Source organism: Trachypithecus francoisi, unplaced genomic scaffold, assembly GCF_009764315.1.
Source record: "Trachypithecus francoisi isolate TF-2019V2 unplaced genomic scaffold, Tfra_2.0 Lachesis_group10, whole genome shotgun sequence".
Taxonomy (NCBI): domain Eukaryota; kingdom Metazoa; phylum Chordata; class Mammalia; order Primates; family Cercopithecidae; genus Trachypithecus; species Trachypithecus francoisi.
In genome coordinates, this window is record NW_022681455.1 from 126,467,741 (window position 1) to 126,480,767 (window position 13,027).

Sequence of the window (13,027 nt, forward strand, 5' to 3'; positions counted from 1 at the left end):
GCAGTGAAGACATGAGGAGATGGGGGAGAGGCTTCTCAAACTCCCAGCCCCATTTGCAGTAGAACCACCTGCCCCATGACCAGGCCTCCTCCTGGACCAAAGAAATCAGCACCTCTAGGGGCAGGGCCAGGACAACAGAATTTTCCAGACTCCTCAGCTAAGGTAAGGAGCCACTGCTGTGGCATCAAGTGAGCCCAGCCTGTCTCCTGGGGTCTCCTGCGGGGAGCTTAGGGGAAAGCAGTAGCTAGCAGCTGGTGGTGTCATCACTGAGCTGCGGAGGGGGCTAGAAAAACAGTGGCACAACCAAAAAGACACACAGAATGGAGAACACCTCTTCGGGGGTAACTCTTCCTGCCCTGCCTCCACTGAAAGAAGCCAGGGATATGGCACGGAGCAGGGCCCTGAGAGTAGGAAAGGATGACTTTGCAAGCGGGGCGTCCCACGTGCTCCGGGTGCTGTCGACACCTCTGCGACTCCTGCTGTTAGACTTGGGCATGCAGCGCACCTTGGTCTACGAGGGGGGCAACCACGTGACCTCCAGCAGGGCCGATTCCACCTGGTGCTCATGGCCCAGTGTTTCTGGCCAGCAGCAGTGGGTCTGATGGACTGGGCCCCTACCACTTCACCTGAGGCTTATTTTGAACATCACCTTTTCCTGGAGCTGTTACAAGGCTTAAACGGACTGACGCAGGTAAAGTCCTCAGTGGTGTCTGGCACAGCCTTGCTCAATAGACAGTGGCTTGTCCTCTAGGCAGCAGCAAGGCTTGTCTCTCAACAGCCCTGCCAGGCGTTCCTCTCCCACTGAGTGCAGCATGCCACCAGGGCGGGGGCCAGCGGTGAAGCCAGAAAGATGGGTGGGGGCCAGCCTGAAGGGGCCTGCCCTTGCGAGCTACTTTGAGGAACTTGGACTTGATCCTGAAGGCAATGAGAAGCCCTTTAAGGTAAGCCATCTCATTATAGGAAACACTGGGGTGATGTGACAGAGCTGCATTTTATTTATTTTATTAATATTTCTGAGACAGGTTTCACTCTGCCACCCAGGCCGGAGTGTAGTGGTGCAATCACAGCTCACTACAGCCTTGACCTCTTGGGCTCAAGTGGTCCTCCTGCCTCAGCCTTCTGTATAGCTGAGACCACAGGCATGCACCACCATACCCAGATAATTTTTTGATTTTTTGTAGAGACAAGGTCTCATTTTGTTCCCCACGCTGGTCTCAAACTCCTGGGCTCAAGGAATCCTTCTGCCTCAGCCTCCCAAAGTGCTGGGATTATAAGTGTGAGCCACCACACCCAGCCTATTTATTTTCGAGACCAGGTCTTGCTCTGTTCCCCAGGCTGGAATGCAGTGGCGTGATAATAGCTCACTGCAACCTCGAACTCCTGGGCTCAGGCCATCCTCCTGCCTCAGCCTCCCAAAACAATGGGATTACAGGTGCACACCACCATGACCAGCCTAGATATACACTTTAGAAGGGAATTTAGGGTGCATGAAGTCGAGGGTAGGATGCAGTATAGCATCAGGAGACTCACCTGGAGGCAGGTGAGCCGAGCAGCCAAGGCACCAAGAGTGGGGTCTGAATCTAGAGCCCATGGACCATCTACACTCTGCCCAGAAGAGCCAGGCACAGGGAAGCTTCCAGATCCAACCCAGGTGGCCACAGGTATTTCCCCATCTACCTGTAGCTCTGCACAGCCTGGCAGCCTGGCCCACACCTCCCTGGGGGACCAGCATGTTCCTGCCTGCAGCGCGCCGGCTCCTGGGTTTGGCCGGGGAGCCATCGTGACAGCCGCCGCGCACATTACGGCTGGGCCAGGCGTTCTCAAATGGCTCCGACATGGTGTGAATACACTCTTGTGTCTTTTTGCCATCTGCTGCTGTCATTAAAAAATTACATTTCCATCTGTTTTCACACTTTTCTCCCTCCCAACCTCCCTTCCTGGAGGAATACAACATGAATCCCAAGTTTCAAGACCAGAACGTTCCCTGGCCGCTTGGAACCTGGGAACTTTCCCCGGACACACCAGGGTTAGGGTTAACGGGCTTTGTCAGCAGCCGGCACCATTAATTTCCATCTATTTCCTCTTCATTTGCCATTTACTGTGCCCCATGTTCCCCCAACACACACTTTGGGGGAGCCATTCATGAAGATTTTTATTGTTGGTTTTAATCAGTATGCTTGGCTTTGACATTAAAAATAAATGAAAAATAAACTGCAGACATTAGGAACCATTCCCCCAGGATGTATTTAAAGAACAGACAAAAAATAAGAATAGGGGAGTGATGTTTTGGGTTCAACATAAATCTTCACTCTGGATTTGCTCCAAAGAGGCACCCATTCCCACCTACAGAGCATCCCCAGCCTTTGATGAAGCGTCCGGTTCACTAAGAGCCCAACACCCCAGCAAAGCTGTAGCAACGGGGATCAGCCTTACTCTTCTTCTCCAGCACAGCTGTGCAAACCTCAGCACTGGTGCTAGCATTTCCAGTTCCTTGCGTGTGTTCATTCATGCCGTCTTCTACACCTCCTGGTTACTGTCTCCATTTGAAGATTAAGGAAACTGAGGCTCACAGAGGCCAAGTGACTTGCTCGAGGCCATCCAGCTGATAGGCAGAGTGCTGGAGCGTCCTCTGAGGTTGGGGCCCCAAACAGGATCCAAGTGGAAGTGGTTTATTTGGAAGGCAGTCCCAAGAAGAGAGGTTGAGATGGAGAACTTCAGGAGTCGGTTCAGGTTAGCGAGCAGGTTTCTATGGCCGGCAGCCAGGGCTCAGTTCCACTTGGGAACCTCTGGGCAGCTAGGAAGCCTCGCTACTAAAAGTGTGGCCTGTGGACCATCGACATGAGCCAACCCCCCAGGAGCTGGTTGGAGATGCGCAATCACAGACCCCAGCCCAGACCTCTGCCTTTGAACCAGATCTCCACTGACAGCACGTGACAGTTTGAGAAGAACAGTTCCTCCAACTTGCCTACCACACCACCACTAAGGGGCAAGGAGGCAGGGGTATTTATCTATTGACCCCTCCTGGTATCGGGTGCAGGCTGCTCCCGAGAGTCTAAGGTTCCTAGTACCCCTGGTTGGTCTTCAGGAGCCCCCACCTCTGCCACACCTATTCATGCACCAGAGAGAACCTTGGAAAGGAAGAGGATGCTTGCAGTGGGCTGCTGGCGTCATAGCAATGGGTGGGCACTGGGAGCATCCACGAGATAGGACCCTAGGTGGGCCGCTGCAGGGCCCTCCCTCTTACTACCCCAGCCCACATTCATGCATTTGCGCAATTTCACACAATCCTCAGGTTTCCATTGCATTGTCCCCATTCCCTAGAAGAGCAAACGGAGGCTCAGAGAGGTTGACAGCCCACCTGATCATGATGACTTCCATTTAGAAACTGTTTGCTCTGTGCCAAACTCCACGTGGCGGTAGATGGGCTGCATGGATGATTTATGCAATCCTCATATGCTTCCATAAGGTAGGTAGTTACTATCCCCACTGTACAGGTGAAGAAAAGGCTCAGAGAGGTTGAGTGACTTTCCAGGATCACATAGCACAACGGGGAGCTGGCTGACACCAAAGCTCTTGCTCCTACCCACTCCCTGGTGCCAGGGCTGCAGTAGGTGCCCTTCCCCCAGCTCCCATGCCTTCCTGTGTGAGAGCTTGTGCGGGGCAGGCCCCCCTCCGCCGTGCCCCTCCCTTCCTAGGGGAGGCAGAGCTTACGGGAAGCATAAGAGGAGCAGAGGAGCTGTGCAGTGGGTACGCCATGGGGTTGACTGCAGCGTGGGGGGGCAGCTGTCACCAGGAAGGGTCTCTCGGCCCTCACTCAGCAGACATCATCATGGAGTAACACCTCTAAAACGCTGACCTCGCTGGGGATGCTGACCAGGGCTGAGGCCTCTGGTTACACCAGGCCCAAAGCTGGGGATTGCTATGCATGCCTTGGGCCCCAGTTCCTCTAGGGGATAAGGGAACTCAGCCCAGGCCCCTGAGAGAAAGCCACACCCAGAGTCCTGGGGCCTTGCAGCCTCTAGCTGGCCCTCCCTCTGGTGTCCCCAGCTCAGAGCCCTCAGTCAGGTTGCTGTGGGCCCTGGAATCCTAGGGGAAGCCGGTGACCAGCCACGGCAGACTGCTGAGGAGTATTCAGGGAGGCATGAGGTTTCCTGCAACCCTGAGACCCAGCACTCCCTGCATTCAAGAGGAGGGGCAGAGGGTCCAGTCTGGCTTCTAGGTGGCAGAAGAGGCTCTGAGAAGCCAGAAGGAAGGGGGCAACTATTTGCCTGGCCTATCAACAAGCGCAAGAGAAGCAGATCCCTTGGGTGGTAAAACCACAGGCTCTGGGTTTGATTCCCACCTCTGCCACTTACTTACCTCGGATGACCTTGGGCAACTGATTTAACCTCTAGGTGCCTCCAATCCCCCGTCTGTAAAATGCAGGTAATAAAGAGCACCAACCTGCGAGAGATTAGGTTATTGTTTCCGACTCACCTTTCCCCGTCTTTAGGAGAATTGTCTGTCCCTTCCTTGTGTCGTGCAACTTCCCGGCTCACAGTGTTGGGCTTGGCCATGCGATTTGCTTGGCTGAGGGAATGTGGGCACGTGTCGCAAGCAGAAGCTGCAAATGCATTGGCTCTGCCTGCGCTCTGTGCCTCTGCCACCCACTGAGTGAATGAGCACACTCTGGTTGGTGCCTAAATGACGGGACACTTGAAGGAAATCGGAGTCCAACTGTAGCTGATAAAGCCCAGCTCCTCGCAGCCAATCAGCAAGGCCACGGCCAACCCACAGACCCGTGAGTGAGGAATCAGTGCTCGCTGTTCCAAGCCACTGAGTTTGGGGGCGGAGGGGGTGGTTGTTACACAGCAACATCACAGCAAAAAGAAAACTGACTAATACACTATCTCTCAGGGTTTCCATGAGAATTATGTGAGTTAAAATATCTGTGAAGTGTTAAGTACAGTCCTGGTACATAGCAGGCAATATGAATGCTAAATAAGGGCCGGGCACAGTGGTGCACACCTGTAATCCCAGAGCTCAGACAGGATCATTGCTTAAGCCCCAGAGTTCCATCACACTATTACACTTCAGCCTGGGTGACAGCACAAGACCTTGTCTCTAAAAAACTAAACAAGGCTGGGTGCGGTGGCTCACGCCTGTAATCCCAGCACTTTGGGAGGCAGAGGCGGGCAGATCACCTGAGGTCAGGAGTTTGAGACCAACCTGACCAATATGGCAAAAACCCGTCTCTACTAAAAATACAAAAATTAGCCCGGCGCGATGGCGGACGCCTGTAATCCCAGCTACTTGGGAGGCTGAGACATGAGAATAGCTTGAACCCAGGAGGCGGAGGTTGCAGTGAGCCGAGATCGTGACATTGCACTCTAGCCTGGGCAACAGAGCAAGACTCCGTCTCAAAAAAAAAAAAAACAACACAAAACAGAAAACAAAAACTAACTAAATAAATACGGTAGCGCCTATGATAGAGGTGCTGGGAATATACTGATGTGTGAGACTAAGTCACTACCTTTAGGAAATTTATTAGAGACAGTGGCAAGGGTTCCTGGGGTGTAGGTGAGCTGATCAGCCTTAGGCTGTGAGCCCCAGCGACAAGGCACCTCTTCCTGTGATGTCCCGCACATCAGTGACTGTGAAACAACAGAAGAGCACCCCGCTCACAGGGGAGGGAGGGAACACGTGCTGTGGGAGCTGGAGGACAGCAAAGCTTCTTGCTGGCAGGGCCTGGCACGGAGGGGCACTAGGCTTCCATGAAACTGGACCTTGCAGAGAGACGGGTTGGTAGCAAAGGCGTTCCAGGAAGAAGAACTGCCTGAACTGGGTGGCAGGTTGTAGTTTCCAAATGGGGCCACAACATCTCCCATCCACATTTTCTTCTTCTTTCTCTTTCTTCTTCCCCCTTCTCCTTCTTTTTCCTCCTTCTCCTTCCTCCTCCTCCTCCTCCCCCTCCTTTTTTTTTTTTTTTTTTTTTTTTTGAGACAGAGTCTCGCTCTGTCGCCCAGGCTGGAGTGCAGTGGCCGGATCTCAGCTCACTGCAAGCTCCGCCTCCCGGGTTCACGCCATTCTCCTGCCTCAGCCTCCCGAGTAGCTGGGACTACAGGCGCCCGCCACCTCGCCCGGCTAGTTTTTTGTATTGTTAGTAGAGACGGGGTTTCACCGTGTTAGCCAGGATGGTCTCGATCTCCTGACCTCGTGATCCACCCGTCTCGGCCTCCCAAAGTGCTGGGATTACAGGCGTGAGCCACCGCGCCCGGCCAACCCCCTTCTTCTTTTTTAGAGACAGGGTCTTAATGCTACGTCACTCAGGCTGGAGTCCAGCAGTGTGATCACAGCTCACTGCAGTCTCCAACTAGTGGGTCTACACTGCCACACCCAGTTTATTTTTTATTTTTTATTTTATTTATTTTATTTTATTTTATTTATTTTTTTTTTTTTTTTGAGGCGGAGTCTCGCTCTGTCGCCCAGGCTGGAGTGCAGTGGCCGGATCTCAGCTCACTGCAAGCTCCGCCTCCCAGGTTTACGCCATTCTCCTGCCTCAGCCTCCCGAGTAGCTGGACTACAGGCGCCCGCCACCTCGCCCGGCTAGTTTTTTGTATTTTTAGTAGAGACGGGGTTTCACCGTGTTAGCCAGGATGGTCTCGATCTCCTGACCTCGTGATCCGCCCGTCTCGGCCTCCAAAGTGCTGGGATTACAGGCTTGAGCCACCGCGCCCGGCCTATTTTTTATTTTTGTAATGACAGGGTCTCACTACATTGCCCAGGTTGGTCTTAAACTCCTGGCCTCAAGTGACCCTCCTCCCTGGGCCTCCCAAAGCACTGGGATTATAGGCAGAAGCCACTGCACTCAGCCTGTGCTCTATTTATGCCTTTGACTTTGTTCCCATCAGGAGGTGGTGCCTATGTTCCCTCCTTTTTAATCTAGGAACGCCCGTGACGACCGCCAACGTGATGTGATGTGACTTCAGAGAGTAGGCCATCACAGGCGATGCGGCTTCCACCTGATTTTCTGGAGATGCTCTTGCTTGGGTGTCAGGGGCCATGCTGTGAGGAAGCCCAAGCCGCCCCGGGAGAGGTTCTTGTGGAGAAAAACAAGAGCCCAGAACCAACTTGGCAGCCACGTGGTAGGTGCTTGCCCATGTGGGTGTGCCATCTTGGAAGTGGATCTTCTAGCCCCAGATGACATACATGCCTCAGCTGGTGTCTCATGAAACAGACAAACTCTCTCTTCAGGCCCTGTCCAAATTGCAGATTTGTGGGCAAAACAGATGATGGTTGTTGTTTCACAGTAAATATTTGTTGTGCAGCAATGGTAACCAGAACAAGAGGCATGTGTACAAGGAAAATCAAGGAGTTCAGCTTAATTGGAGTGGAGAGTGAGCAAGGCTAAGCCTTTGGCCTCTTAGGGAGCATGGAGAGTTTTTGGAGGCTGCTAAGCAGGCAGTGGAGGGCTCAGACATTAAGCAGGCAGCAGAGGATAGGACAGAAGTAGAAGAGAAGGCAAGCATCAAGCATCAGCAGGCATTCCCTTTTTTTCCTTCCTTCCCTCCTTCCTTCCCTCCTTCCTTCCTTCCCTTCCCTCCTTCCTTCCTTCCCTCCTTCCTTCCTTCCTTCCCTCCCTCCTTCCTTCCCTCCTTCCTTCCTCCCTCCTCCTTCCTTCCTTCCCTCCCTCCTTCCTTCCCTCCTTCCTTCCTTCCTTCCTCCCTCCTTCCTTCCTCCTTCCTCCCTCCTTCCTTCCTTCCCTCCCTCCTTCCTTCCTCCCTCCCTCCTTCCTTCCTTCCTTCTTCCCTCCTTCCCTCCCTCCTTCCTTCCTTCCCTCCCTCCTTCCTTCCTTCCCTCCCTCCTTCCTTCCTCCCTCCTTCCTTCCTTCCTCCTTCCTTCCTTCCCTCCCTCCTTCCCTCCCTCCCTCCCTCCTTCCTTCCCTCCTTCCTTCCTTCCTTCCCTCCTTCCTTCCTTCCCTCCTTCCTTCCTTCCCTCCTTCCTTCCTTCCTTCCTTCCCTCTTTCCTTCCTTCCTTTCCTTCCTTCCCTCCTTCCTTCCTTCCATTTTGTTGTTTTGTCTTGTTTTGTTTTGTTTTGAGACAGAGTCTCACTCTGTCGCTCAGGCTAGAGTGCAGTGGCATGATCTCAGCTCACAGCAACCTTCACCTCTCAGGTACAAGTGATTCTCATGTCTCAGCCTCCCAAGTAGCTAGAGATTACAGGCATGTGCCACCATGCCCTGCTAATTTTTGTATTTTTAGTAGAAACAAGGTTTTGCATGTTGGCCAGGCTGCTCTCAAACTCCTAGTATCAAGTGAAATAGAATCTCACTCTGTCGCCCAGGCTGGAGTGCGATGGCACCACTGTAGTTCAGTATAGCCTCAATGTCCTGGGCTCAAGCGATCATCCCACCCTGGCCTCCCTAGTAGCTGGGAGTACAGGTGTGCACCACCACACCTGGCTAATTTTTAAAATTTTTAGTAGAGATGGGGCTCTATGTTGTCCAGGCTGGTCTTGAACTCCTGGGCTCAAGTGATCCACCCACCCTGGCCTCCGAAAGCCCTGGGATTACAGGCATGGGCCACCATGCTGGGCCCTGATTGAGAATTTCAAGGTGCAACAGCAGAACGTTGAACCCAGCTTGGGTCTTCTGAGACGGGCCCTGTGGCAGTGTGCGGGACACGTCCAGAGAGCTGGCCCTGGCCGTGGGGCCCACCTTATCCCTGGCAGGCTCCATCGCCTCCTCCTGACCCAAGAAGCAGGATTCACCATTTGTGGCCGGGCGCGGTGGCTCACGCCTGTCATCCCAGCACTTTGGGAGGCTGAGGCAGGTGGATTACCTGAGGTTAGGAGTTCAAGACTAGCCTGGCCAACATAGTGAAACCCTGTCTCTACTAAAAATACAAAAATTAGCCAGGCATGGTGACTCATGCCTGTAATCCTAGCTACTCAGGAGTCTGAGGCAGGAGAATCGCTTGAACCCGGGAGGCGGCCACTGCAGTGAGCTGAGATTGCACCATTGCACTCCAGCCTGGGAAACAAGAGCAACACTCTGTCTCAAAAAAATAAAAAATAAAAAAGGATTCACCATTTGTTACAGAGGATCTTTATTTATAATGCAAAAAAAGAAATTATAAATCCCATTTTGGACTGTTCCCACATCTGTACAACAACTTATAAAAAATAGCCACTCCACCTGCAAGAGGTTCTTGTTTGTGCTTATGGCAGGGGCACGTGTTTGCACAGCCCGTGGGGCTGGGAAGGTCTGTTTGTCCAGAAGACAGCCTCTCCCTGGGACCCCAACAGCCAGGACCATGGAGCTCCCTTTCACCAGGCTGGAGTCAGCAAGAACCTGGAGGTGTCAGAGGTCCAGTCCACTCAGCAGGGTCTAAGAAACACTGTTCTGGAAGCAGGCAGGCTGGATTCCTCGCTGGTCCTGCCACATCTCTCTGAGCGGAGACCCGGATTCGCTCAGTTCCCATCCAGGGTATTCAACACACCTGCTCCAGGCAGCCACACCCCCGGACACCTGAAGCTGAGACCCCGGAGCAGGAGCCCACCAGACAAATCCACGGCACCTCCTCAGGCTTCCGGGTCGAGTTCTCCATCATCCGGGCACGACCCTGTCTCATCCAACCAGACTAGGAGAAAGAGGGGATGGTGATACCTGGATGCACCCCACCCCCACCACACCCAGGCCCGCTTCCCTGGGAGCTGCAGGGCTGAGGCCTCTGGGATTCCTTGCTTTCTGGTGCTGCCAGAGGCAGAGATGGGACCCAGCCCAGTGATGCTGGATCCTTCTGGGTGAGTCAGATCCCGGAGCTGCTTAAGTTTAAGAGGAACTCCTCCTAGGGTTCTGGAACCTCCCTAGGGCTCGGATCTTGCAGAGTAACCCTGTGTCTCCCCTCTGCCCACACTGGTCCTGGAAGCAGGCAAGGTGGCATGATCCCATTTTATAGGTGAGGACACAGGCTCAGAGAGGGAAGAGACTGTGACAGCTGAGCTAAGGACCTGGGCCTCTGTCCACCCACGCTGAGCTCTCTGATTAGACAGCACTGGGGTGCAGGAGGAGCACTGCAGCAGGAGCCCAGCTCTTCTCCCACCTTGCTGTGTGTCCCTGGGCAAGGCACTGTCCCTCTCTGGACCTGTTTCTTTCTCCATTTCTAAACTAGAGATAAGGGTTGGAATGAGAATTAAACGAGATTTGTGAAAAGCATTTAGCCTGGTGCCAGGCACTTGGAAAGGTCACAGAGGAAGGCACCCCACTGTACCCACCATGGCTCCACCCAGCACCTGCACTGGTCCAACCCAGAGGGGCCTGACAGCTTTCTTCCAGCCACTTGCTCTGCTGGGCAAGCAGAGACCCAAGCTCAGGACATCTGGAAGGGTCTACAGATCCCCCTCCCAGACAGCCTTCCACATACCTACATCAGCCTCATGGGTGCTGTGTCCCCTGCATGGCCCCAGCAAGACCCACGTCATGATGGCTGTCAACTAACTGATGCCACCTGCGGGGAGGGCATCTGGCCTGGGGGCCATGGGGTGAAGCGCAGATCACACAGCCTGGGGCTGCCTCCCCGCTGCACCACTGACCAGCTGCATGGCAAGTGTCTCAGCCTCTCTCAACCTCAGTTTACGCATTTCTAAAATGGGGATGCGGCTGGGTGCGGTGGCTCATGCCTGTAATCCCACCACTTTGGGAGGCCCAGGCAGGCGGATCACCTGAGGTCAGGAGTTTGAGACCAGCCTAGCCAACACGACAAAACCCCATTTCTACTAAAATACAAAAATTAGCTGGGCATGGTGGTGGGTGCCTGTAGTCCTAGCTATTCAGGAGGCTGAGGCAGGAGAATCACTTGAACGAAGGAGATGGAGGTTGCAGTGAGCCAAGATTGCACCACAGCACTCCAGCCTGGGCGACAGAGCAAAACTCCGTCTTAAAAAATAAATAAATACAAATAATAAAATGGGGATGAAATCTGTACTTAACTCTGAGAATTCCTGTAAGAACTAAATAAGAAAATCCACTCGTTACACTCAGTATAGTGCAACCTATCATGACCATCCCCAATATCATTATTATTCATAGCAGCAGCCTTCAGCACCTGGTATAGGCCCAGCTCAATAAATCTTTGCTCAATGAATACGTGAACAATTTGTCCCGCCAGCACCAGAGGTATCACCGAGGGGCAGGTGGGGGAGCCGATTTGGGCCTGTCTCCCACCTCCTCACCCTCTCCTTGGGAAGAACTCTATTTCCTCCCTGCTCCCAGCAGTGAGCTGCATCTGGAAGGCCCAGGGTCCGGCCCCAGCCTGGGCATGGGCTGTGTTTCCAAGTCTGTCCTGTCCAGCCAAACTGCAGCGGCCAACAAGATGGAGCAGCGGTCCTCCCGCTGGCAGGGGAAGGAGCATCCATCAATTACCTTGGCTGGCAGGAGCCACGGTGTGGCAGGCCAGCCCGGCCCCATCCATCAATCGTACTGGCTGCTGGCAGGGGCTGTCTACTAATTACTTAACACGCCGCGTCGTGCTGAGGCTGGCGCCGTGGCAGGGGACTCACGGTGCAGTGTACACAGGTCTGACCATAAATGTTTAATGAACCCAGGTGGAGGTGGGGACGCAAGCTTGGTCCCGTGGCCCAGGTGGACGCCCCTGAGAGCTGTCTCCACCGGGCCCCCAGACCTGACCCTGCTTGGCGGCGGAGGGGATGGCCTCACCTGTGTTCCCCGAGTCCCTCGGCAGCATCATGCCCGTGGGGGTGGGGGGTGTGATGATGATGTCGGGCACATCCAGGTGCTTGTCGTTCAGAACGGGGGCCTCCTCGTGGCTGCTGCTGCTGCTGCTGACACACATTTTAAAGCCTGAGAAGCCAGGCGTGGAGCACACACGCACGTACACACACGACAGAGAGACAGGCATCAGTGGCCGCCGGGAACCGCGGGCGCCACCCCCCCTTCATCACCTGAGTCCTGACGCCTCGCAGCAAGGGGCGCAGCTGTCCCCGCATCACGGATGAAAACCTGAGTCTCAGGAATGTCAAAGGAGCCCCCGACACATCTCACAGAACCATGAGTCGGGAAACAGATTTTGGGAAATGCTGATCACAGGTTAGTTGGCCTCTAGGTCCAGTTTTCGGCCTTCACCATGTGGCCCAGCCAGCTGCAGCCCCATTTCCAGCCACCAGCCCCTACTCTGCAAAGCGCTCACACTTCCCCAGACTCCCTGGGCTCCCGGGGCCCTTCTGTGCCTTTGCATATGCTGTTCCCCTGGCCTGGGATGCTCTTTCTTCCTCTGCCTGAGTAACAAGCTCCTGCTTATCCTTCAAACCCCAGTGCAACGGGCTCTTCCTTGGGAAAGGTGTCCCAGCAGATCTGGCTTCTCCCTCTTCTGCCTGTCTGCATTTACTTATTCATCAATGAACGCCATGATTTGTTTTTATTTCTACCTCTCTTTGCTATGAACACCTGGAGGACAGTCTCTACTTCATTCATCTGTGTTTCCCTTGAGCCTAGCGCATGCTCGAGACAGAGTAAGTAGGAGTGCTTTAAATTTTAAATGCTGGCTGGGTGGTGGCTCATGTCTATAATCCTAGCACTTTGGGAGGCCGAGGTGGGCAGATCACCTGAGGTAAGGAGTTCGAGACCAGCCTGGCCAACATGGTGAAACCCTGTCTCTACTAAAATACAAAAATCAGCCGGGCGTGATAGCACACACTTGTAATCCCAGCTACTCAGGAGGCTGAAGCAGGAGGAGAATCACTTGAACCCAGGAGGCAGAGATTGAAGTTAGCTGAGATCGCACCATTGCACTCCAACCTAAGTGACAGAGTGAGACTCCATGGAAAAAAAAAAAAAAAAAAGGCCAGGCACGGTGGCTTACAACTATAATCCCAGTACTTTGGGAGGCCAAGGTGGGCAGATCACCTAAGGTCGGGAGTTCAAGACCAGCCTGACCAACACGGAGAAATCCCATCTCTACTAAAAATAAAAAAATAAAAAAATTAGCTGGGCATGGTGTTGTGCACCTGTAATCCCAGCTACTCAGGAGG

At 53.7% G+C, this 13,027-nt stretch overlaps 1 protein-coding gene across 3 annotated transcripts in view; it reads right to left on the minus strand.

The window, feature by feature from the left end:
- Positions 1 to 9,070: 9,070 nt before the first annotated feature.
- CUNH16orf74 (chromosome unknown C16orf74 homolog) overlaps positions 9,071 to 13,027 on the minus strand; it is a 43,708-nt gene continuing 39,751 nt past the window's right edge. For 2 of the 3 annotated variants that reach the window (XM_033219216.1, XM_033219217.1), the window contains 2 exons: positions 11,697 to 11,840; positions 9,071 to 9,621 (listed from right to left, as the gene is read on the minus strand). In XM_033219216.1, the coding sequence (XP_033075107.1) occupies positions 9,563 to 9,621; positions 11,697 to 11,840 (203 nt within the window). In that variant the 3' untranslated portion in view covers positions 9,071 to 9,562. The remainder of the gene's footprint in view (positions 9,622 to 11,696; positions 11,841 to 13,027) is intronic. The other variant, XM_033219218.1, reaches the window with a different exon arrangement.